Raw genomic sequence first — 27,739 nt, forward strand, 5'->3', positions numbered from 1 at the left:
GCATAAATGTGTTTTTACTTTTGATATGGTGTTATGTGGACCTCCCATCGGAGTTTTGTACCATAATAAGAACTGAATTGACACGAACTGTGACACACAACTATAGTGAGAAGGAATCAGAGACTGAAGACAAATACTGAGGTCTGAGACAGGAGAGTGCAATGACTCCATCAGACGCTAGAAGAGACTGAAGCAGAGTTAAGATAATGGTGGCTGCTGGAACATTTAGTAAAGTACTTTAGTAAAGTACTTGAAAGTGAAATATAGTAGAGCTGATTAGTGGAGCTACATTCTTATATATCCAAAGTGGCTCCTTGACGACTAGAATGACTTGAAGAAGCACTCCTTGTGCTGGAGGCAATTTTTAAGGAACAAAACATAGTTTTAAAGAAAATCATTATGCGGACCACAGTGCTGAAGAGCATTGTTTCTGTCTTAACCAATGAACGTTTTTTTTTTATTAAACAACTGTTATATTTTTTTTATTTTGCTACATCTATGATTATAATACCTTAATAGTTCATACCAAGTATTTTTGAGGGAATAAAATGGAAGAACTCCAGAGGCCGGGCTTACAAGCCCCCTCCCCCACTCGCCAAAACGAAAATAACACAGTGGGAGCCGCAGCCAACTGCCAATAGGTCAAGGGAGCCATGGGTCGAAAAAGTTTGGGGACCACTGCCTTATGGGATACGGTTGCACATGTGCCACCTCAGATCCGGTAGGAGACCTGGGCCATACTCTCCCAAGTTGTTGCTGACGGGAGGAATGCAGCCAAGTTCACTATCTGTTGTGGGCTGGATACGACCGACTCACTTGGCAGATCGGTTGTGTCGATGGTAGCCTTATGGCGCAATGCCTGGTTGAGGGCATCTGGCTTTTCGGGGGATGTCCAGCAGTCACACATGCTCTTCAATGGCACCCGTTTATTCGGAGACAAAGCAGACTCCGCGCTCAATCGCTTTCAGGAGTCCTGGGCTACGGCTTAGTCCTTGGCCTTGCAGCTGCTCTTCAAAATAAATCCCCCAAGAAGTCCACTTTTCACCCCTTCTACGGAAGGGGCGTCTAACTGCGTCCATTCCCACCCAGCCACCATGCTGTGCATGTTGCACAGCCTCTACATGGCCACGGACGTGGGAATCCCACATGCTTGTGGATCAGGGAGCCAGCAGTCTGCCCAGTCCACCTCCGCCCCAGCTGCAGTCTCCAAACCTTCCTAGTCCGTCACTCTATCCTGGACCAATTGGTTGCAGGATCCGCCATAACCTGCCCCACTGGGAATCCATCAAAATGGACAGATGGGTTTTGCAAATAGTCCGAAGGGGCTACTCCATCCCCTTCAAGACTGCCCGTCCGGCCATGCCACCATCCTACGATTGGATGATGGAGGATCACCTGGCACTTCTGCACGAGGAGGTTATGTCTCTCTTGACCAAGGGAGCCATAGAGAAGGGTCCCTGCGCAGAAGTAGGTTGTGGTTGGAATTCCTGCTACTTTCTGGTGCCCAAAAAGGACAAGGGCCTCCGCCCTAATGTAGAACTCCGGTCCTTCAATCTCCTCCTCAAAAAAGAGAAGTTCAGAATGCTTACTCTGGCTCAGGTCATATCTGCTGTGGAGACTGAATAGTAGCGTTGGACTTGCAGGACGCCTACTTTCATGTTCTCGTCCTGTCTGTCTGCAGACGTTGTTTGTGGTAGGTCACAAGAACTTTCAGTTCACTGTGCTACCCTTTGGCCTTACCAGAATCCCTTGAGTGTTTACAAAAGTGATGGAGGTGAGTGCAGCTCATCTGCGCAAGTTAGGGATTTGGGTCTTGCCCTACCTCGATGACTGGCTGTTGATGGCGGGCTCGCTCCAGGCTGTCATCTTCCACCTCCAGACTACGGCGAACCTCCTGCATTCACTGGGGTTCACTATAAACATGCCAAAGTCACACCTGACTCCCTCTCAGATGCTCCCTTTCATCTGAGCTGTATGGACACAGTGCAGTTTCGGGCCTATCATCCCGAAAAGCGAGTCGAGGATATTCAGGCTATAATACTGATGTTTCGGCCACTATCCTGGGTTTCGGTGAGAATGACTCTGAGGTTGCTGGGCTTCAAGGCATCCTGTTAATGACACATGCCAGATAGGATATGCGGGCTCTGCAGTGGGACCTGAAGTTTCAGTGGACGCAACATCTGGGGAATTTCTCAAACACGGTCCAGATCTCGAGGGAATTGCGCAAGATATGCAGTGGTGGCTTTCTGTTCACAAATGGCTCAGAGGCCGATCCCTCTCCCACCCCCAAACAGATATCACAGTGGTGCCGGATTAGTCACTCCTGGGATGGTGCGGCCACATGGGGGAGGCAATGATCAGAGGTGTCTGGTCTCTGGCGGAGTCAGGGCTCCCCATCAGTCTTCTGGAGCACAGGGCAATCAGGCTTGCATTGAAAGCATTCCTTCCCTCTCACCAAAGGAAAGTGGTGCTGGGGTTCACGGACAACACCACCGCCATGTGGTACTGCAACAAGCAGAGCGGAGTGGGGTCATGGACCTTTTGTCAAGAGGCTCTGCGCCTCTGGACCTAGCTGGAACGTCCGGGCATATCCCTGGTGGTTCAACATCTGGCGAGCTCTCTACACTTCAGAGCAGACAAACTCAGCCGTCGATGATGGTCGATCACGATTGGTATCTCCAACCGGAGGTGGCACAAGGTCTCTTTCAGCAGTGGGAAGAGCCTTGGTCAGATCTGTTTGCCTCTGCAGAGAACGCGCAATGTCAGCTGTTTTTTGCATGTTGGAGTTTCCAAGGCGGCACTCGCTCGACGATACTTTTCGTCTCGAGTGGAACTCGGTCCTATACTTTTTGTCTTGAGTGGAACTCGGGCCTACTTTACGCCTTTCTGCCAATACCACTTCTACCCAGAGGTCTGAAGAAGATCAAGAACAATTGGGCAAAAGTCATTCTTGTGGCTCCGGACTGGGCACGAAGAGTATGGTATCCCGAGCTTCTGAGCATGGCCATTGATCCTTTCATCAGACTGCCCCTTCGGGAGGATCTTCTGTCACAGCAGCGGGAGATGGTTCTCCAGCCCAACCTGTTCAGTCCCCACCTCCTTGCATGGACATTGAGCAGCAGCATTTGACAGCTTTCGACCTTCCATCCGAAATCTGCAATGTCATCTTGGCAGCCAGATGTCCCTCCACCAAAACGGTGTACGCCTGACATTGGAACAAATTTGTGGCATGGTGTACCAACAAGTCTGTTGATCACCTGTCTGCACCTCTATCTCAGGTTTTACTGTTTATCCTTTCTCTTACAGGGCTATTCTTTGGGCATCCTTAAAGGGTACCTATAAGGAAATGCCTCCTTGGCATGGTTACCCCCTGACTTTTTGCCTTTGCTGATGCTAAGTTATGACTTGAAAGTGTGCTGGGACCCTGCTAACCAGGCCCCAGCACCAGTGTTCTTTCCCTAAACTGTACCTTTGTCTCCACAATTGGCACAACCCTGGCACTCACGTAATTCCCTTGTAACTGCTACCCCTGGTACCAAGGGCCCTGATGCCAGGGAAGGTCTCTTAGGGCTGCAGCATGTCTTATGCCACCCTAGGGACCCCTCACTCAGCACATGCACACTGCTTCACAGCTTGTGTGTGCTGCTGGGGAGAAAATGACTAAGTCGACATGGCACTCCCCTCAGAGTGCCATGCCAACCTCAGACTTCCTGTGGCATAGGTAAGTCACCCCTCTAGCAAGCCTTACAGCCCTAAGGCAGGGTGCACTATACCACAGGTGAGGGCATTTGTGCATGAGCACTATGCCCCTACAGTGTCTAAGCAAAACCTAAGACATTGTAAGTGCAGGGTAGCCATAAGAGTATATGGTCTGGGAGTCTGTCAAACACGAACTCCACAGTTCCATATTGGCTACACTGAAAACTGGGAAGTTTGGTATCACATTTCTCGGCACAATAAATGCACACTGATGCCAGTGTGCAATTTATTGTAAAATACACCCAGAGGGCATCTTAGATATGTCCTCTGAAACATACCCGACTTCCAGTGTAGGCTGACTAGTTTTTGCCAGCCTGCCACACACCAGACATGTTGCTGGCCACATGGGGAGAGTGCCTTTGTCACACTGTGGCCAGGAACATAGTCTGTACTGGGTGGAGGTGCTTCTCACCTCCCCCTGCAGGAACTGTAACACCTGGCGGTGAGCCTCAAAGGCTCACCCCCTTTGTTACAGCGCCACAGGGCATCCCAGCTAGTGGAGATGCCCGCCCCTCTGGCCACTGCCCCCACTTTTGGCGGCAAGGCTGGAGGAGATAATTAGGAAAACAAGGAGGAGTCACCCACCAGTCAAGACAGCCCCTAAGGTGTCCTGAGCTGAGGTGACCCTTACTTTTAGAAATACTCCATCTTGCTTTTGGAGGATTCCCCAATAGGAATAGGGATGTGCCCCCCTCCCCACAGGGAGGATGCACAAAGAGGGTGTAGCCACCCTCAAGGACAGTAGCCATTGGCTGCTGCCCTCCCAGACCTAAACACACCCCTAAATTCAGTATTTGGAGGCCCCCAGAACCTAGGAAACTAGATTCCTGCAACCTTAACAAGAAGGACTGCTGACCTGAAGCCCTGCAGTGAAGACCGAGACAACTGCTTTGGCCCCAGCCCTACCGGCCTGTCTCCCAACTTCGAAGAAAACTGCAACAGTGACGCATCCAACAGGGACCAGTGACCTCTGAAGCCTCAGAGGATTACTCTGCAACCAAGGACCAAGAAACTCCCGTGAACAGCGGCCCTGTTCAACAATCTGCAACTTTCTTGCAACAAAGAAACAACTTTAAGGACTTCACGTTTCCCGCCGGAAGCGTGAGACTTTCCAATCCGCACCCGACGCCCCAGCTCGACCTGTGGAAAACCAACACTACAGGGAGGACTCCCCGGCGACTGCGAGCCCGTGAGTATCCAGAGGCGACTCCCCTGAGCCCCCACAGCGAAGCCTGCAAAGGAAATCCAGAGCTCCCCCTGACCGCGACTGCCTGTAACAAGAGACCAGACGCCTGAAACCAACACTACACCCGCAGCCCCCAGGACCTGAAGGAACCGAACTCCGGTGCAGGAGCGACCCTCTGCCTAGCCCAGGTGGTGGCTGCCCAGAGGAGCCCCCCCTGTGCCTGCCTGCATTGTGGAAGAGACCCCCCCCCAAGTCTCCCCATTGCTTTCTATACAAAACCCGACGCCTGTTTGCACTCTGCGCCCTGCCGCCCCTGTGCCACTGAGGGTGTACTTTTTGTGCCTGCTTGTGTCATCTCCCCCCCCCCCCCCGGTGCCCTACAAAACCCCCCTGGTCTGCCCCCCCGAGGACGCGCGCACTTACCTGCTGGCAGACTGGAACCAGGGCACCCCTGTTCTCCATTGAAGCCTATGTGTTTTGGGCACCACTTTGACCTCTGCACCTGAGACCGGCCCTGAGCTGCTGGTGTGGTAACTTTGGGGTTGCCTTGAACCCCCAAATGTGGGCTACCTTGGACCCAACTTTGAACCCTGTAAGTGTTTTACTTACCTGTGAACTTAACATTTACTTACCTCCCCCAGGAACTGTTGATTTTTGCACTGTGTCCACTTTTAAAATAGCTTATTGCCATTTTAGTGAAAACTGTACCTGATATTGTGATTATTCTAAGTTCCTAGAATACCTGAGTGAAATACCTTTCATTTGAAGTATTACTTGTAAATCTTGAACCTGTGGTTCTTAAAATAAACTAAGAAAATATATGTTCCTATATAAAAAACCTGTTGGCCTGGAGTAAGTCTTTGAGTGTGTGTTCCTCATTTATTGCCTATGTGTGTACAACAAATGCTTAACACTACCCTCTGATAAGCCTACTGCTCGACCACACTACCACAAAATAGAGCATTAGAATTATCTCTTTTTGCCACTATCTTACCTCTAAGGGGAACTCTCTGTGCACACTATTTCTTACTTTGAAGTAGTATATACAGAGCCAACTTCCTACACTACCCGTCTGCCCTCTCTGCCTTTCTCAAACTGCCAGATCAACCATACTTATTCAAATCTCCCATTGTTGGGAGGTTTCTTAAGGGACTTACTCAAATGTTCCCACCTACTCCATTCATAATGCCGCATTGGGTTTTAAACCTGGTACTTAAGTACCTTATGTGTGTTCTTTTTGAGCCACTACAGAATTGTCCCTTGTGGCTTCTAACTTTAAAAACAGCCTTTCTTATTGCCATCCCCTTGCTCAGAGAGTGAGTGAGCTTCAAGCTCTTTCTTTGAACCCACCATTTCTCTCTGTCCATCCCGACAAAGTGGTGCTTCGTACCAGGGCCTCTTTCCTCCCTAAAGTGGTCATGCCATTTCATGTATGTCAATCCATCTCTGCCTACTTTCTACGCACCCCCACGTCCTTCTCATTAAGAGGAGAGACTCCACCACCTGGATCCCAAAAGCGCATTGGCGATCTACCTCAATCATACCAAAGACTTCCAGGTGGACCATCAACTCTTTATTGGTTATGTAGGTGCGAAGAAAGGATGGGTGGTGCAGAAGCGGACCATCTCTCGATGGGTTGTCCTCTGCATCAAAATGTGCTATGCTTTGGCAAAAAAGCAATCCCGAAGTGTTTGCATGCTCATTCCACCAGAGCAACTGCTGCAACCACTGCATTGGCTCGCAGAATCGCAGTCCTGGTCATCTGCCAGGCAGCAACATGGGCGTCCCTGCACACTCAAAGCACTCCTACCTGGACAATCAGGTCCGTATAAACAGCTACTTTGGCCGTTCGGTCCTGCAGGACTTTTTAGTCTGATCTTGGTTCTCAGCCCACCTCCGAGGATGGTATTGCTTGGATATCTATTCTAAGGTAAGGAATCTGCAACTAGAAGTCTCTATCAGATGAACAAGCTACTTACCTTCGGTAACAAATTATCAGCAGAGACAAATTCCATTTGCAGATTGCTTACCGACCCACTCATCCTCCCTGCTTGCAAACTGATTTTTAGGGTCCGGGACTCCCTTTCAGGGCCCTACTTTTGGCGAACCATTATCAGTGTTATTCAGGGCCCCACGCTACTGGTGTGGAAAGTCGTGAAAAGAAACTATCAGCATGACAAGGTGGCACCTATATATGACTGCGACGTCCTCACGCCAACCACAAAGCCAACAACACACACTGAGTCAATCAACGCCACCTGACGGCGTGCAAGAGTACTGCTTGAAGAAAAATCTCTGGATCCAGTCTGACGCCTGGGGGAAATTCTAAGGTAAGGCATCTGCACCTAGAAAATGACTCTACCAGATAATTTGTTACCGAAAGTAAGTAAATTGTTCTTTTAGCACGCCTAATTGCATCACTTCAGAATTAGCGTGTGCATTTATATCAATTACTTGAAATGTTACTGTGAAAAGAAGCTCTTTGTGTTTTTTTTCAATTACAGGTAAGATAAATATATCTATCACTCCAATACAATTAAAACATGTTTAATCAGAGGGTTTGAAACTTAGCCTCCAAACCTTTAACCCCATACCACAAACCATTCTATATTCCAGCTACTTAACCAGATACCCTAAAACCTTAGAATTATACCTACCCCTTAGCTTCTACACTTCAACCTTATACCCCAAACCCTTACCTGTATACCTTTAATCTTATACTTTTTACTCCAACCACAACACCCATATCTCCATACCAAGCCCTATAACCTATAGCCGTATATCCCTAACCATTAACTCCTAAACCTTAACCCTAAGCCAAATACCCTGAACATATACATGGGCACCGCTTAAATTCAAAATAAGTTTCTAACTGTACTTACTGAAATATTTTGGGAACTGGTATTTTGGGAAGTGTTTCCTTTTGTATTTGTACTCCTAATACAGCTACTTCGAGGACTATTAGATCTTGGCATTTTGTGAGTGAGGCATGAGAGAATCTGTCACTGCACCACAGTGAACACGAAGTTGTGTGCGGATGGAAACATATCCAAATAGTGCAATTTTGGATGTTGCTTAGATAATTTGGGAAGAGGAGAAAGAGATATAAGGGACTTGTGACCCAAGGTGTAATGGGCTAGAGAATAGACTAGGGTATAGCGAGAGAAGGAACAAAATGAAGTGATAATTAACATCATATGGTGGGGTACAGTGATACGGCGGGACACATAAAGAAAAGGCATGAAAGAGAAACAACTGAAAATGGGCAATTTGAGAAGAGAGACAAGGAGGAAAAAGGGCGGGCAGAAAGAAGCCGTGAATAAGCTTGTGAGCATGGATGGGAAATAAGAGAGAAATAAGGAAGCCCATAAGTACGAGAAAGAATATTCATGACAGAATAGAGGAATTTTTTTTTTTAAAGTTAGCAGAAAGGACTTTTGTAGCCATGTCAATTTTTCTGCAATTCCTGTACTTAAATGTTTAATTTTCAAAGTCTGTACAGCTCATCCTCTTTCACCCAGATGCGAATGGCATTACTCAGTTGTGCATGCTAATGAACTCTTTGCAAATTCCCCCCTGACCACTACAAACTGCACATTATTAGAATACATTCACTCCATCAGTCAATCTCCACACTCTTAATCGTACAGTCACTTCCTCCCTCCTTCACACAGGGAGTCTTCCCTTCTCTTAAGGCAGAGGTCCTTCTCCATATGGGGCGAATGTGAGCGAGGCCAGGGCCTAATTCCCATTATCTTTACCAAGGAAAACAAAAGGCAATTAGTAAAATGTTTTCAAAAAGCTGAGCCACTGACTCGCCTTCCCGGCTATCGATTTTCTTACTGTGCTACTATGTATTGGACTAAGTTTGACATTTTGCTTGGTCCTACCCAAATAGCTACAGTCAATCCCGAAGTGCAAGGCCACATCCTTGTTAAACAAGATCACATGCAACTTGAGACCGTTTTCAGCATGATTGCCTTATAAGTAAAGTGCATCTTTAAACCTATTGCCCCGGGATCAGAGTACCCAAATTTGGATTTACCTCGATGAGGTGCATTCCTTGCGTTCCTCCTCCTAATTTCCATACTGGGAGTAAGTCAAATGGGGCACAGCGAAAGGATGCCGTTGTTGAGAACTAGGAACGTATGTTTGTTCTTTTCATTTACCGGCTCCTCCTATACAAAATAAGTAGAGTGTACTGAAGGGGGCAGTCATTGGTGGAGCAGGTACCACGGGGTCCTTTTCCTGATTTCTAGGTAATTATGGGTCAGACATACACAGCAGTACTTTTGTTCCCAATCTCAGCTACTTAACCAGCAAGAGGGGTTGCTAGAGCATGAATACACCTCTTGTCTATGACTATAATCCTCTTGAAGTTATGAAAGGGTTTGCATTGGAATATGGTCTGTTCCGTTTCAGAAAAGGATATCCTTTCAAGTCCAAGACTGATCAGAAGTACAGGGACTTAAGGTCAGTGAGGTACATGAGGAAGTGTTCTCCTAGGCTCCGATGCTCAGTGAGGGTGATGAGCCCTGCCTGCAATGGGACCTGCTATCAAATCCTTATTCTGGTTTAGGAGTAATTAATACATCACGAACATCCGATACTGGGTTCACTGAAAAGCAGGCATTGAACACCCTGGTGTTCAGTGTTCCATGTGAACATCTTCAATTCGGTTCTTTGTTTTTAATGGTAAGCATTTATATGTCCAAAATGTGGTCTTGGTATTGGTGGCCAAAGGTGACACTTAAGGGCTGAATATGTACTGTTGGGAGACTAGAAAGCTCTTTTTCGCGACAGCTCTGTAGATGACATTGCTGTGGGAATTGCTACTGAAGTCTCTTCATACAGCTTCTCCTAGCTCACATCATCCCTTCCACCTAACAGTATCTTCTTGATCTTTGTTTAGTTTTCTTTGGCCCTGCAAATGTTTCCAGAATCGGTTGATCAAACCTGTTAAAAAAGCAAATTAAGATCTGTTTTCCTTATTCATTTCCATGTTATTTCTCTTAATCTGTTCTCTCTAAACATCTTGAATGTTTCACTCAGTGTCAGCTATCCTCACAATCCTAATCCCCTTCTCCTATCACTCTGGCTTTCGTGTTGGCAATCTATGGAAACCTCTTTTTTGGGGGGGGGTTTACACCATGCTGCTCTAAGTAACAGTTTTCCATTATTCACTAACTAGATCCATCATTAGCCATTGTTACACACAATTGCCATATTTTACTTTACATTTTTCCTTCCTTGAAGATCCCTAATCCAGCTCTTGAACTGCTGCTTCGGTTTCCTATGTGTATCTTCCGCTGATCACTGTACTCACGGTATATCAGTGTTTTTCAAGGTTTGGGTTGTTCCCTCTCCAAGCACCTTTTTTGTTGTATGTGCATACAGCAGTAACTCTGGCTACTCCCATTTCCTTTGATTCTATGTAGACTTCTCACAAATCTTTCTTTGTCTTTTGACTGTTGGGATTGTGATCAGCTAACAAAATATTGCCACAGCTGAAAACGATGAACAGCCCATATCTTCTGCTGAGAAATCTTGTCCCATCCTTGTACTGAGAAAATTGCCTTAACACAGCATTTTGCCTCTCAATTAACTCACTTGATTTTGTTCAACTGCCTGTCTTATTGTCGATTTAATTGCATCACTGTGTTGAGATGTATACATTGGCTTGATCTCTTGAACCTTCGTACAGGATCTCAAGTCCTTAGCTCTTTGCTTCATGTACCGTTCTTGAGGCCCAATATTCAATACCCCTGCCTCCCACGTAGACCTGCCTATTCCAATTTAACTTCCGCCCTCCCCTCCTAATCACATTGACACACCTATATTTTTTTTCTTACTCTTGATTGCCCTGATTTTTCTCTTTGCTAAACAGTATTGGCACAATCTGCTTATATTTGATTTGAGTGAGTGATGTTTGAATGATCTGTACTAGTTATATTTCTAGTAGTATATCTATGCAACTTTGCTAAATAGATCAGTGCTGGAATTCCCTCCACTGTAAATAGCAGTTATGTGAAGTTTATAATCTGTATTGCAATAATCCATTACAACTTTTCGTTCTGCTGTCATACAGCCACATTTATATACCACTTATTATGGATTTTAAATAATTTCTGCAAAGAAAATCTAAGCCTATATATTTATATATATTGTTGAAGAGTTCACAACGGTTGGCACCTGTTGTCCCTCCCAATACGGAAGCACACCACGAGGAGCCAGAGGTGAACATCCCAAATGTAGTTGTAAAAGAAGAGCCAATACAAGTGAAGATTGAAGAAGAGTTCCATGACCGCAGAAAAGCTGGTACTCCACCCAAGATCACCAAGACTTTACACAACCTGGAACATGTAAGGGATATTTTAACATTTTCTATGTATGTGGTTTACCATTGCTTTAATTGTGCGCATACAAAAAACAGTTAGACTTAATCTTTCATTGCTACAGAACACGTCCTGGAACTTGATACGTTAGAGCCCTAGTGTTAAAAATTGCCTTGCATGTTAACATGAGATACGTAAATCTGGTGCGTTTTAAGAGACTATTCTATAAATGGGAAGGGTGTGCACGTTTCTCTACCACGAAATATTCAATTTTAAAGTGTGCCTACTAATACACTTTAAAATTGCATTTTCGTCCACATCATAGATGAATTATTCACATGATCAAAAAACGAAGGACACTATCTGCGTTTCACTATTGAACTTGCAGTGAACTCCACAATTCCGACGGTTTGTCATACTCTCTCTGCGTATTTGATTTAATCCAGGTTGCTATCAACGGACTCTGCTACAAAAGACATAATACATTTTCATGCAGCGTACCACTTCACATAAAATATTTTGATTTGTGACCGCTAAAATTAGATATTTCTGCTGTTCCTACTAGGGCATTCAGTGAGACTCTAGAAGAAGCACTGCCTCTGATGGGACTGTGTTGGGAAACTAAAATGTTCAGGTACCTTGGTTATTGTAGTACACTCAATAGAAGGACAACGTCAGAATAGTATTGATCCACTGTTGCATGGACTGACAAAGTCGGTTCATTTCTGGAATACTCAGCCTGTGTGTCGATGATGGGAACAATCTCAGTGGCGAAGATGGTGTTCCTCCCCAGGTGTGTCTGTCATTCAGAATGCACTCTACACCCTGCCTTTCTACTTTGAGACCCGGGGCATACTTACAACTTCATTAATGTGGGTTGTGAAGCAGAGCAAAATGGCATTGCCAGTACTCAAGCTGGACCACCTTGGGGGAGGCATGGGCCTCTGGGACCTGGAACTCTGTTATTATGCCACTAAATTACATGTGACGCACTTGGCAACAGAAGAGGACAACTGGGAAAGGAGACTATCAAAGGGCACCTACGGCACTCTGCTTATGCAAGAGCCCAGGATACCAGGAGATGACCCATATGGACAGGTCGCATAGGTGTGGGAAAGGGTGGTGACCAGTGTACTGAATAGGCCATCCTTTGCTAGGAACTTCGTCACTTGGAGATTGCAGCCTTTTAGCCTCATTTGTTGCAGATTACCAAGAAGTGAGGGAGAGGGTGCATCCTTTTTGCATATGGCATGGACCTGCCTCAGGGTGCACGCCTATTAGTTGTCGGTGGTTATGCAGCTACAAACAGCGATAGCAGTTGAGCCCCAAGTGTATCTGCTAGGCATTGTTAAACAACCAAGATGGTGGGGAGATGCACTGGAAGGTCCTTCATCAGCCTTGGTTCTGGCCGAGAGCAGGGCGGCTGTAGGATGGCTGAGCACGAGAGCTCCTTTGAGTGCGCTGAGGTATAAGGATGTTGTAGAATGGGATTTGCAGAGAAATAGCACATGAAAATTAATAGCCAGGATAACAGCGGTAGCAATTCAAACTGTGACGATAGAGGGGAGTGGGAGGGGATCACAATCAAAGGGTGCTGAACACTCTGATCATCCACAAGGGCTAACTCCGAGAGAGGGGGCAGCTCAACCGGTGAGTGGGGTGCGGGGAATGGGGGGGATGGAATGACTAATGATGAAATATGTGATAAACTTGCATGGGGGTGTTACAGGGTGAGACTGGGGGAGATCCGTTCTATTACGGCTGATTGAATTGACGATTAAGGGACCTCTGAGCGATTGACATATGTTATTGTTTTTTATTATGTGAACGTGGCACTGGAAAGTTCATGAAAACAACTAATAAAAAGATATTCTAAAAAACAAAAATGAGATTTTCTCACAGTTTTAATGTACCTTTGAAAGTACCTTAAACCACAGTAGTGCAGCTTGTAGACACACATTGACATTCAGTGGTGACCTAGCAGAATAAGTGTATGCGGTCTATTAAATTTACATCAAGTTAAATGTTGTAATTTAGAAAAGAACTATGAATTATTGAAGGGTAAGTCCTAAAACGGTTCCAAATTTACTGTTTATGTGCTACAATAATTTTTTTGTCTGTATGTATTTATATATGTGTGTATTATTTTCACTTTAAAAAACACAGCTAAAATGAACGTAAGATTATGAATTAAAAACAAAAAGTACTGAAATTCACAAATTATGTTTAGGACCACACTTGGCCAATCAGAAGGCCCTATTTTTTGGTTTGTGGTACGCAGGACCAACCGTCCAGACATACTTAACTTTTTAACCTCTTGAATTCCAACATGAGCACTTCTAAACACAAATTACTCAAGTGGATGAACAAGTTTACACCAGCTAATGAAAAGCATGCTTTCAGAGTAAAGTTTAAAAATGTTGCCTTATTTGGTTTATTTCCGTTCAGATGTGTTTTTTTCTATGTGAGAAAGGAAATTTCCTATGGGAATTAACATGAGCAATCCATGTTTTGGAAACATCGTCCCCTTTTTTCTTGGTTCCCTCATGACGGATCCACTTAAAACTTGTCAGGAAGGTGATGAGGTGGAGGAACTATTTTTTGGAAAGTTGTTTTGAAGACTCATCAAATGGTGGGAAAGTTATTAGTTAAAAAACACTCTTCCAATGGAAACTCTGGCCTAACTATAACTACACTATGGTAACTGCCAGTGTGTAATATAAACATACGTAAAGATAGAGAGATTGATAGATATGCCAACACAGTGAAAATAAATGTGGTCCAATAGCACTTTTAGAGCAGCTACGCTAGTAAACACACATTCACACATTTATTTCCGATGTGCAAATATCACATTCCAGTTTATTACCACCAGGAACCCACTGTTTGCTGCCTCACAGACTGCATACTACAATTGCTGTACACATTGAAATAACATTTTATGGTCAAGAGGCTTCTTCAGTAGGATTTTACCTTACTGCAGAAACTTAACCCATTGCAATTAGGTTTTGGTCTGTTATCTTATTGTAAAACAAACCTGAACAATTCCATGGCATGAACTATATGTGCAGTTTTGCAGAATGTAATTTGCTATTTATTAACATTGTTGAGGGAGGGGGATGGGCATCATGATCCACGTGGGACTTCACTTCTTGTTAGTCATGGCCCCTCACAAAACTGAGCAATGGTGATAGAAAATTACAATCTGTGCATCTGCAAATATACTGTATATTATTATACATATTTATGAATAAATTCAGCAGAACTCCTTGATGATAATGTAGGACCATATTACTTGGTTCCTTTGCCCTTTAAACCTAGGGTGGGGGTGTATCATTTCCAAAAATTCATATTGCTAAGCAACTACGCAAAAAGGTTAAAGGGGTTTCAGAGACATTTGAGATGAAGTTGTGAAAGCTTCACTCATCTACTTAGCCACAGCTTTGTACCCGGCAAGCCCCCATAACTTGAGCAATCCCATAAAGACATGGCCCAATCTTCAAAAACCACTGCTGTACTTTTCAAGCAGCTGTCCCTGAGTCCACTAAGGACCATAAATTACCTTTACAAAACTCTCAGTTCTCACTATTAATAATACAAGCATGCTTAAGGCCACCAGTGTTATCAGTGGACAAATCACACTACCCAAAAAGACAGGATCTCTGTTACATAAAGTGAAAAATGTAAGAGGTAATAGTGCTGAAGTAAATAGGTGGCTACGTAATGACAATTGTGTTTTACAAAGTCTTGTATTTGCAGTGGTTCTTCGAAAGAGTATGTGAGCTTACACCTGAGACTAGCATTTAATCTTACATGCATTCAGAAACTTTCCCTCCCCTTGTTACATGGACGTCAGTTGGATATTTTGAGGCATATGCTAAACTCATGACATGGTTTGTAACTAAAAAGTATGCATTTCTCTTCCATTGCAATAGGGCACTCTGGGTTAAGTTTATTACGGAATTGCTTTGAACCAGCCTATTGTAGCCTTTGGATATTTATTTTCCAACTATCGAAATTTCTAATGGGTTTCTCCCATTTTTAGACTACTGATGCATTGATCCTCAGAACCCAAGATGTCTCTAACAGAAATGTGGAGTCCCCAAAGGAAGTCCCGGTGGCAAAAAAAAGGAACACTCGTCCTACGGCAGAGAAGAAAAAAGACCCCTCCAGTAACGCACCACCAGAACAGGAAGGCAGTTTCCCCTGCGTAAAATGCGGCAGGTAAGTTGAGGCTCTTTGAGAATACCTGAGGACTTTAGTACAGTCACCAAATAAACAGTTGCATAATTTGCTTCCTTTTCTAAAGGCTGGCGACAGCTGAGAAACAGAATAGTAGTTTAGTTCCTATTATTGTGCCTTTATACACAGCTTTTTATAGTTTAAGTTTTCAATTATTGTTATCTCGTTAAAATTAATGCTCATTTAAATAAACTTGCAAGGTAAAATTCTATGGCTTGGCCGAGACCTATAGATATAAAAATTGTCAGAGGAGGTTTAATGGCGACTCAAACCCACAGCTCCTGCAAGGTCATGCTTATTGGCAACAAAGGGGTATACATATCTGTGTTAACATATTCTATCTTGGATTTCCACTTGTTGCTGCAGTGCTGACATTTGTTTTGTTGACAGCAAGTGGTACGAATCTTGGTTCACCTCACTTGACCAAATAGTAAGGCATGCCAAGACTAATGAGGAGGAGGGATGGAGCTTGCCGCCAGCAAAGATGAACGCGAGCTCTTGCACCGCCTGATTGAATAACCCCCCTTAAATCTGGCAGTAATCCATCACTCTGCAGGGCACAGTGAGAGCTCTGTGCCGTTGACCCCTGGGGAGCTGCGGGGAAGGCTTCAGTGCAGTTGCTAGCAAGTTAGCGGAGATGAAGGCAAACCTGACCTGCCGATGCAGCGCGCCTCAAATTGGCGGATGGCCTCCCTCCAAAACTAGGGGCTCGCCGTGCACAATAGTTGCCAGGATCCTGAACTACAGGAACCGAGACGCCATCCTGAAGGTGGCTAGACCTTTCAGAGACTTAAAACGGGGCAATGCCATCATTCGCTTCTTTCCTGACTTCACCCTCCACGTGCAGCATCTACGGAAATTTTTTGAGGAAGTTTAAAAAGCGCTGAAGACCAAGGAACTGAAGTATACGATGCCGTTTCCATCCAGACTTCAAGTGGTGGCAGACGGCAAGAGCTGGCACTTTGGGTCCCCATAGGCGGCGTGGGACTGGCTTGAGAACAATGGGGAAGAAGCAAGGAGACCGCGGGAAGCCCCAACCCAATGGCGCAGAACTGAGACACCTGGAATTGAGGTCTCTGGCAGAATATCATGCCAGGAACTATGCTATCGCAGTCCACTGTTGACTGTACGATGTTGGCGATAAACCTGGCAAATTGCTGGCGTGGCTGGAGCAGAGGGACAGATAGCGTGCATGGGTGATAAAGATAGAGAACGCGGAAAGTGTCCTGCAGACAATGGGGGCAACCATAGCAGACACCTTTGCAGATTACTATGAGGACCTGTACGCCTCCAGGACCATTGCGTCCACAGAGGACTGTATTGATTTCCTGAGGAACATTCAGCTGCAAGTGCTACAGGAGGCAGATAGATATACACTGGAGGGCGACATGATTGAAGAAGAGGTGGCCGTGCCTTGCAGGATCTACAAACAGGGAAGGCCCGAAATGGATCCCAGTCGAACTGTGCAAAGGAATGGCTAATACAATTACCGGCCCACTACTACAGATTTTTAATGAGGCCTGGGACAAAGGTCACTTAACAGCAGAGGAAAGAGCTGCAATAATCACAGGGATTCATAAGGAAGGTGAACCCCTGATGGTTTGCAGTTCATAGAGGCCAATATCCTTGTTAAATATGGAAGCTGAGGTACTGGCTAAAGTCTTGGCAAACAGACTCCAAGGGGTCCTCGAATCCCTGGAGCACTCAGGCCAGTCTGAGTTTATGCCAGACAGGAGTACATGGCTTAACCTACAGCGCCCGTATGGGGTACTACACTTGATGGCCTACTCCCAGACGGAACAAGCGGCTCTGGTGTTGCTGGATGCCAAAATGGTGTTTGACTCCCTGAAGTGGAACTATATGTTCGCATTTCTGGTGAGACTTTGCTTTAGGCCCCAGTTCTGTGCATGGGTCAAATTACTATATGCCTTCCCCATGGCACGCGTGAAGGTCAATGGAGTGGTATCTTGGGAGTTCATGTTATGGAGGGGCACCTGTCAGGGTTGTCCCCTGTCTCCCCTGCTTTTTGCCCTGGCACTAAAACCAGTGCGACATGGCTCCGATAGGATCCTTTGGTTAGGGAGATACATGTTTGAGGAGAATGGGAAGATGATGACGCTATCCTTTATGTATCTAGGCTCTCCCTTACTATTGGCAGGCTCATGCAAATATTCAGAATTTTTGGGGACCACTCCGGATATACCATAAGCTGGTCGAAGTCAGTGGTATTTCGCCTCTCTTGGGATTGCGGGGCTTTGGTGGTCATGGAGGGCTTTCGCTACCTGGAAATGTATGTGACTAGGAACCACCAGGATTTCCTGAGTAGGAACATAGCTCCCCAACTGGTAAAACTCAAGGGGGACTTAACCCACTGGCACGGCCTCCCACTGACCTCGATAGGCAAGGTGGCTCCCTATAAAATGATGATCCTGCTGCGACTCCTATATCTCATGCAGAACACACCTTACAATATTACACTGGAAGTGTTTAGTACCATAGACTCAGAGGTATGGAGGCCCCTGTGGGGCCGGAGCGTAGCCAGGATTACCCTGGCCAAACTGCGGGGGGGGGTCTATGACAGGGGATTAGCAGTTCCGGATATCCAAAAATACTATCCCACATTCTCATAGTCAATGAATGGGTGTTTGTGGACCAGCAGGATCTGACGTACAGACCTGGGACACTTAGACGATGGTGAGTGGGGAGAGGCCCTCGGCAGCCCCAGGGACATAGCCTTCAGGGCCGAGTTCCGACTGGTCAAGTTAAAAATCCTGCATAGATCATACTATTCTCGTCCATTGCTACACAAAATTCGTAGGTGGGGAACCCACTATATTTGAGGGGCTGTAGTGAAGAAGCTGCATTCATACGCATACTCAGGGAGCTGTCCCGGACCCCTCACTAGAAATTCCTCTGGACCTTGAAGGTCTCCTCTTGTGAGTTTCGAGGAAATACACATGGCCCAGATATAAAGAAAATTGTCTAAGACTGGCATCAGGAGTAACCAAAAGTAATATAGAAAGTGCATGGGAGGGCACAGTCACCCCTCGACTATTAGATTGGCAGTTCAACCTGGATTGGTGCCAGAGAGTCAAGAAAGCTATATACAAAGGCAGGGGCTGTCCCATGAAATGGAAGAAGGTATGGGGAGATTGGGAGACAGACTGATGTTGGGGAGCTGAGGGGACTCCCAGGATAGCTTTAAGAATGGGAACTAAGGGCGGGGAAGAGGTTTTTCCTCAGAGGTGTAGTGGCTGTAAAAGCACCATAACAGTTTTGATGACAAACTCTTTGGTATTATGCAAAAAGTGTTGGATTCTTATGTATGTACCCTCTATGCTTCAATGTACACTACAGTGTGAACCCTGTCTTTTTAAAAACAATAAAAAGATTTAAAAATAAAAATAAAAAAAAAGATTAATGAGGAGTGTCAGTTATTTTGAGCAATTCACTTTACAACTCACTACTTTATTTTGTTTGACTCGTTATTTTGATATAAAGGCATTTGGGGCCACATGTACAAAGAAATCGGTTTACAACTTCCTAATGCAGACTTTTTCCAACTTGCAATTAGAAAGTCGCAAACTGCGATATACTAGTGTGTGTCAGACATATTTAGCAATTCCCCTTGGGTCGCAAATATACCTGCCTCATCAATACCACAAAATAAAATGATGGGCATAGTGTTGAAACTTTTCAAACACTCACCCCCCAGTAACAGATCTGGGTTTAATCCATTGTTATTTTTCTTGCCACGTCACCCCAGTTTGGACCCAGCCATATGCAAATCAGTCTTGACCTTGTTTCCCATGGGAACAGTCCAGTGCGATTGCCAAGCCACATCCTCCCTGGCCCAGAAACGAGCAGTCTGGGACTGGTTTTGGTTTATCACCCCTAATCAGCCTGGCTAGCTTGAATCCAGTGGCGCAGTGAGCAAGGGACCCATGTCTGGGCATACCCTTCAAGGAGTAGCTGCACGCTCAATAAAAACTTTTAATTCATCTTGTCATGATCTTTCAACAAATTATTTCCACTTCTTTTTGATGTGCTTGTTTTAAATATCGGATAACATTGTGGTTGCTGTCCATAAAGCAAAACTCTGCCTAGGGTGACGCAGCATTCTAGAAATAGGAAGTGACCTAAAATGTTAACCACCGCTTCTAGTCATGTACTGTGAAGAACTAAAATAATAATTTGTTGGCTAAAGCATGGGTCCTCAGTGATGTATCAAAGTAGGGGACCTGCTCAAAGTGGAGTGAGGTAAAGTATTTCTCTACCCTGCAGACTGAGTACAACCCAACTCAAAGTTAGATCATTTAAATACACCCAATTGAGACACGTGCTTCAGGCCAAGGAGCTGGATTAGACCGAGATCACTGACTTCGCCTCATTGGAGAATAGAGAGTTACTCTGGGGGAGCTAGGAGGATAATAGCCTCCTCCTCCTCCTCCTACAGAATCCTAAATAATATAATGCCAGATGTCTTACAGAAATGAAGAAGTGGGAGGAAGACCTGTGGGTAGTGGAAAACATAGATTGGGAAGCAACTCTGATACACGCCAGAGATGTTGCGTTAAAAACTAAGCTAGTCCTAATCTCACTGACAATTCTACATTGGGCGTACTAAAAGGGAGTAGCTATATAGAATGGGATGGCTCCAACACCTAACTGCTTGAAGTGCAAAAGAGAAGAGGGTATTTTCCTATACATAATTTGGGGCTGTAGCAAGATACAGGAATACTGGCAAAGTATACAGTTTGTACAGATCTAGAATGTGAATTGCTTTCACTGCCCCAATATGTAATATTGGGGATCCTAAATGACTTAGACCTATCATGAAGAAACTTGCATTCTGTGTATAGGAAAGGATTGTTGCAGAGTGTGACCTGGAAAGGAAATAGGAGGCCTTCGTAGTCCCCAGAAAGCAGGAATACCAAACTGCCATGTACCTACATATGGGGGCATAGAGAATGATTATGTATGTGTGTGTATGTATGTATGTATGTATATATATGTTCGATGGCATGTGTAGCTCCAATACACATGCTGTGCATATGCATTCTGACATCTAGTCTTGGGCTCGGAGTGTTACAAGTTGTTTTTCTTCGAAGAAGTCTTTTCGAGTCACAAGATCGAGTGACTCTTCCTCTTCGGTTCCATTGCGCATTGGCATCGACTCCATGTTAGATTGTTTTCTTTCCACCATCGGGTCGGACGTGTTTCCTTCTCACTCCGAGATTTCGATTCATAAAACTTTTTTTTTTTTCTTCATTTCTTCTGTATTGTATCGATCGGGTTAATAATCTTCCATCGACACAGCAGTACCGTTGAGGAAACAACTTAGTTCGCCCTTCGGTGCGCGCGTGCCCAACTCTGGCCTAGTCGGGCCGACTACGTGGAGAGCCTCATGGATCGGACTCCATTCCGATTCTGCCCTCAGTGCCACGCAAAGTACCCATATTTGCAACCTCTGCCTTTCTCCAGTCCATCGGGAGGAAAACTGTGAGACCTGTCGATCCTTCTGATCGAAAAAGACTAAGAGACAGAAGAGCAAGAAGGCTCGAAATGGCGTCGACGAGCGGGGAACATTTCGACGTAGAAGAAGAAGAACTACTGCAGACAGCGGTCTCAGTCCGAGATTCGGAGTTGGAGCTGGAATCTGAGGAAGACAGACCCGTCACAGCCAGCCAGCATGTGAGTACGTCTGCCCCTGCAACTTCACATAAGAAAAAAAACAGAAGGCCTTGGGTACGAAACTGCCGGAAGGCCATTGCTCGGCCCAAAAAAAGACTGTCGGTGACCGACCCTCCAGTTGGGACCAAAAAAGGCCACCCCTCCGAAAACCTCAGAGTCTACAAAAAGCTCAGTTTCAGACTCCGGTAAACACCAATTTTCGGAGTCGTAAATAAGAAAACCTGTTTCTGAGCTGAAACCTTCCTCATCCTTTTCAATCCCGAAAAAACACTTCGGAGCTGAAAAAACTGCATATACAGAGGAACACGGACTTTCTAAAAGACTTAAAGAAAGCCACAAAACCTCTGAAGAGGAGTCAGAGGTCGAACTAATACTACAAATTATGGATGAGAGGCAATCCAGGATCCACATCCGTAAAGAAACAGGGAGAATTATCTCAGCACGTCCTTTAAAAACAAAGAGGAAGCTAGCATTTCAGGAGGAATTGGACACTATGCAGCCTCCAGCTAAAGTGCCAAAACAGAAAGAGAAGCCACCACCTCCTCAGTCTTCTCCTCCCCATTCTCCGCACTTACCTACCTCCCCTCAAACCAGCCCAACACCAATGCTTCGCCCACTCATTTATATGACTCACAACAGCACACTGTTGATCCATGGGATCTTTATGACCCTGATCCCATCCCAAGCAATGATCCAGACAGCTACCCCTCTAAACCATCACCACCTGAGGATACTACTGTATGTAACCAGGTCATAGCTAGGGCTGCAGCCTATCATGGGGTTACAATGCATACAGAACCACTAGAAGAGGATTTTTTATTCAACACATTATCCTCAACTCATTCTAGGTACCAATGCTCCCAGGCATGGTAAAAACATGCAGATCAGATTTTTAATGAGCCGGTAAAAGCACACATTGTAACACCTAGAATGTAAAAGAAGTACAAATCTGCACCTTCTGACCCTGATTATATCACCCATCAGGTACCACCTGATTTTGTTGTAGTTAGTGCTGCCAGGAAAAGGGCAAATAGTCAGTCCTCAGGAGATTCACCCCCTGCAGGAAATTCAATGCTGTGGGGAAAAGGGTTGCGTCCCAAGCAGCAAACCAGTGGAGAATAGCAAACTCACAAGCACTACTAGCTCGTTATCATAGAGCCCATTAAGATGAGATGCAAGATATAATACAGCATCTCCCCGAAGAACACCAGAAAAGGGCTCAACAGGTAGTGGAGGAAGGGCAAGCTATCACAAATAACCAAATAAGATCTGCCGTAGATGCAGCAGAGACCGGTGCTAGGAGTGTCCACCCAGCAGTCACTATACAGACATGCATGGGTCCGATCTTCTTGATTCAAGCCAGAAATACAACAAGCTGTGGTAAACATGTCCTTCGATTAAAAAAAAATATATATATTTTTGGGCCAGAGATAGACACAGTAATAGAAAGCTACAAAAAGACTCCAACACGGCAAAAGCAATGGGTGCGCTCTATTCTACACCATATAGAGGGTCATTTCTTAAACCTCAATTTCGAGGTGGTTTCAGACCATAGCTCTCAGAGGCATCAGCCTCTCCAACAAAACCAGCCTACCAAACACAGAACCAACAAGGTAGTTTTAGAGGCACATATAGAGGACGATACTCCAGAAATAGAGAAAAATTCCAGACCTCTAAGCAGCCTGCAACACACCCAAAACAGTGACTTCCCTCACTCCCTTCCACACCTCTCCTGTGGGGGGAAGACTACAGCAGTTCCAAACACATTGGCAAAATATTACCACAGACAACTGGGTGCTATCAATTATCCACAATGGTTATTGCCTAGAATTGATCAACACCTCTCCAACTATTCCACTAAGGTTTCACAAACTAACCACAGAACACACAATTCTGTTACAAGATGAGGTCTGATCTCTACTGCTCAAACAAGCAATAGAGTTAGTGCCACAGTCTCAGATAGGAACAAGAGTTTATTCACTATACTTTCTAAGTCCAAAAAAGATGGCACCCTCAGGCCAATATTAGACCTCAGGCCCCTCAATCTTTACATCCTGTCAGAATATTTTCACATGGTAACTTTAAAGGATGTCACCCCACTTCTACAAAAACAAGATTTTATGACAGCCTTAGACCTCAAGGATGCGTACCCATCCATCCTGCCCATAGAAAATACCTCAGGTTTGTCATTCAGGGAAAACACTACCAATTCAAAGTGTTACCCTTTGGAATAACAACAGCGTCAAGGGTATTCACAAAGTGCTTGGCAGTAGTGGCAGCTTACCTAAGAAGACAACATATGCATGTCTTTCCATATCTAGACGATTGGCTAATAAAATCAAGCAGTCGTACACAATGCCAAGATCATACACGTTATGTAATACAAACCTTACACACACTAGGTTTCTCAAAAAAACTACCAAAAATCACACCTCCAACCAGCACAAATACAACCATATTTAGGTGCGATACTAAATACTCAGCAAGCTCTAGCATATATTATCTCAACAAACAGGGAGGGACACATTCATCCCAACTGTCCCTTCTAGCCCCAAAAATTTGGAAATGGGCAATCCACAACCAAATTCATCTATTAGCACAGTACATCCCAGGGATAGACAATCAGTTGGCAGATATCCTCAGAAGAAATCACCAACAAACTCGCGAATGGGAGATTCATCCTCAAGTACTTCAAAAGTACTTTTAAAAGTGGTGAACACCAAACCTAGACCTCTTTGCAACAAGCGAAAACACAAAATGCCAAAACTTTGCATCCAGACACCCACATCCCCTATCCAAGGGCAGTGCTCTATGGATCAATTGGTCAGGGATATTTGCGTACGCTTTTCCTCCTCTCCCACTTCTTCCGTTTCTAGTCAACAAGTTGCGTCAAACTTCACTAATATGATGCTCATAGCACCAACATAAGTACGTCAGCCGTAGTACACCACATTACTAGATCTATCGGTAGTACCACATTCCAAACTCCCATGCAGACCAGATCTGTTGACACAAAACAGAGGTCAGATCAGACATCCAAATCCCAAGGCACTCAATCTAGCAATTTGGCTCCTGAGGTCATAGAGTTTGGATATTTACAACTCCCATCAGAATGTATGGAAGTTATTAAACAAGCAAGACAACCATCTACTAGACGGTGCTGTGCAAATAAATGGAAACGATTTGTATGTTACTGTCAATCTAAAAATATAAACCCTCTTACAGCATCAATACAAGATATTGTATGTTATTTACAAAAATCACTTCCACCAGTTCCATCTTGGAATCTAAATATAGTGCTTACAAGACTTATGGGTCCACCATTTGAGCCAATGCACTCATGTCAACTTAAATTTCTAACATGGAAAGTTGCCTTTCTAGTGGCAATTACTTCTTTAAGAAGAGTAAGTGAAATCCAAGCCTTTACTCTTGAGGAACCATTCTTCCAAGTACACAAACATAAAGTTGTACTAAGAACAAATCAAACGTTTCTACCAAAAGTTGTATCACCATTTCATATTAATGGAACTGCCAGTCTTCTTTCCACAGCCAGATTCTGTGGCAGAAAGAGCTCTACATGCATTGGACATCAAAAGAGCTTTTATGTACTATATAGACAGAACTAAACCATTTAGAAAGACTAAACAACTATTTGTAGCTTTCCAACAACCACATACAGGCAATCCTATAGCAAAACAAGGTTTAGCTAGATGGATTGTAAGGTGGATTCAAACATGCTATATCAAAGCAAAAAGACAGCTTTTAACTATCCCAAAGCACATTCTACAAGAAAGAAAGGTGCAATAATGGCTTTTTTAGGGAATATACCAATAGCTGAAATATGTAAAGCAGCTACATGGTCAACACCACATACATTCACTAAACACTACTGTGTAGACGTATTATCACAACAACAAGCCACAGTAGGTCAAGCTGTCCTAAGAACATTATTTCAAACAACTTCAACTCCTACAGGCTAGCCACCGCTATTTTTTGGGGAGGACAAACTGCTTTGTGGTCTACGCGCAGCATGTCTCTGCAGCTACACATGCCATAGAACGGAAAATGTCACTTACCCAGTGTACATTTGTTTGTGGCATGTTCTGCTGCAGATTCACAGGCACCCTCCCTCCTACCCGGAAGCCTGTAGTTGTTTGTTAGTACATTTGTATATACATTTGCATGGACATCTCTTACTTTATACCTATATACTCTATCACTCCTTCGTTTACCCTCTGCGGGAAAACAATCTAAGAATGGAGTCGATGCCCATGCGCAGTGGAACCGAAGAGGAGGAGTCACTCTGTTGTGACTCGAAAAGACATCTTCGAAGAAAAACAACTTGTAACACTCCGAGCGGCTATGTGACAACGCCAGGAAGCCAGGCAGTTGTGGAAACTGCAAGGGTTCAAGTGGCATAGACTGACGAAGGAGAAACTAGATCTAGCACTATGCACACTGATAAGGTCTATGATTTTGTTTTATATACCATTTATTTTCTGTGTCCTACAAATATTACTCTGCTTACTAGTTCAATGTGGTTCTTTACTGTAAACCAGGAAATGATTTTGGTACTGGCTTTGTGACAAGTTACACTGTCTTAAGAGACAATAATATTGTTTAATTTTTTTTTAGCTCCTACTTGATTCCCTCTGGTAAATGTTGGCCCTAGGTAATGTCACCAGAAAGTTAACTTTCCCAACCAGACTACAGTATAGGGCCTCTGTCAAGACATTTCATTATGGAGACCCAAAGCAAAAGTTTGATATTTAACTTCCTTTCGCTTCTTCTCCCAGGGTGTTTCCGAAAGTGAAAAGCCGCAGTGCCCACATGAAGAGCCATGCTGAGCAGGAGAAGAAAGCTGCAGCACTAAAGGAAAAGCAAAAAGAGCAGGCAGCAGCAGTGGAAGCGGCAGCGGCGGCAGCAGCAGCAGCAGCAGAAGAAGCAGCCCGAAGCAGGGCACTGCAGGATGAGAGCAGCGGCAGTGGGAGCAGCAATAGCAGCTGTACTAGTAGTAGCAGCAGCAGTAGTAGCTCTGGGAGCTCGGATGAAGGGGATATATAGTACAGATGAACAAAAGTTCAAGAGCAGCAAAGCTGGCCCTTTGCTCATGCTCTCTCCAGTTCCTTTCTTTTGACTCCGCTTTGTCACAGCCAAACTTCAGAGCCTTGCCAGTGACCTCTGCCAGTATGGATTTAGTGGGCAGATCGGATCACATCACGGTGAACTTGACTGTTATTTTTTTAAAGAAAAAGATTTATATTTATTTATAAAGTGTATGAGTTACAATTTTGAAGAGTGCAATCTGGAGCTTAATATCAAATCCAACCCCTTTCACTCTGGACACGTGCCTGGGAACAATATTTAGCTGAACTCTTGTGGAAAACCTTCTAGACACTGAAGCGTTTTGAGCAGGCAGCTGCCGAGCTCATTTTCTGGTGAAACGCCTATGGTCCACAGCGAATTTACTTGCCATAAAATCTTGTGTGTTCTCTCCGAGTGTTTGGAAATGTGACGCTTGAAACTTTATTATTATTATTTTTGTATATGTAGACCTGCCAAGACATGGTTGTCCTTTGCTCCATAGAGGGCTTATCCATACTAGATACAGTTATGACAGATAATTCTAAAATTTAGGCCGTGACATAAAGACCAATACATTTGTTGGCTCTGGGGCTGACCATTTAGGCAATAAAACAGAGTTTCACATATTTGTGAAGTGTATGACTGTTCTTTAGCGCCTGCTTGGTTTAACTGCCCTCGAGCCGGTTCAGGCTGCCATTACAAGATAATGTGATCTAGTAGTATTGATGGCCAGTTGCATGTAACTCTAGCTCCACACTGGTCTGAAATGTTCCGAAAGAGGAATACTTAGCAAAGGACCAGGGATAGCATGTGAGCACTCTCCGGGTTGCGCATTGTGTTTTTTTAGGTGGTGAAACGAGAGACTGGGATTGGTCTTCCTGCTATCAGACTCTAGGTAATACAAATCTGGTTTTCCTGCTCTAAAGACATTCCGACAGCTAACTCCTTAATATATCCAGTTCACGTTTTGGGACTATTACACAATCCCAGGTAAAGAGACTTCATAAATCTGTCGAGTCTGGGTTTGAGTACATTTGAAATATATTTGAATTTCAGTGATGTGTGCAGCTCTGTTCATTTTCCAAGAAAGTAGTTTATGTAGCCATGGTTATCATAAAATTCTGGCATGGATCGGCCCCTCGTGGACCAATGTTGCACAGCTTGTGCTTAGATAAAATGCAGCCTCTTAGTTACATGCCTTCTTATTAGTTTTCGTATTTTTAATACACATTAGCCTGTTATTTTGTAAGATGCTGCAGTGGTGAATGAAGTTACAGCTTGGCTAAATTGAAACATCGTAGATTTATAGAACTATCGAGGAAGGCAATGTTAATTGACAGTGTTACGTTGAATACATAGGTAATCAATTATAAAACAACACATGAAAGAATTAACATATAACTTTTAGCACCTCATTGTAATACCATTATTACAAACG

General features: G+C 44.5%; 1 protein-coding gene across 5 annotated transcripts in view; it reads left to right on the top strand.

Moving 5' to 3' along the window:
- Positions 1–26,927, top strand: part of MIDEAS (mitotic deacetylase associated SANT domain protein) — a 588,535-nt gene extending 561,608 nt beyond the window's left edge. For all 5 annotated transcript variants that reach the window (XM_069208745.1, XM_069208746.1, XM_069208748.1 and 2 more), the window contains 3 exons: positions 11,119–11,307; positions 15,326–15,504; positions 26,013–26,927. In XM_069208745.1, coding sequence (XP_069064846.1) covers positions 11,119–11,307; positions 15,326–15,504; positions 26,013–26,280 — 636 coding nt within the window. In that variant the 3' untranslated portion in view covers positions 26,281–26,927. The remainder of the gene's footprint in view (positions 1–11,118; positions 11,308–15,325; positions 15,505–26,012) is intronic.
- The last annotated feature ends 812 nt before the right edge of the window (positions 26,928–27,739 follow it).

Source organism: Pleurodeles waltl, chromosome 9, assembly GCF_031143425.1.
Source record: "Pleurodeles waltl isolate 20211129_DDA chromosome 9, aPleWal1.hap1.20221129, whole genome shotgun sequence".
NCBI classification, from domain to species: Eukaryota; Metazoa; Chordata; class Amphibia; order Caudata; family Salamandridae; genus Pleurodeles; species Pleurodeles waltl.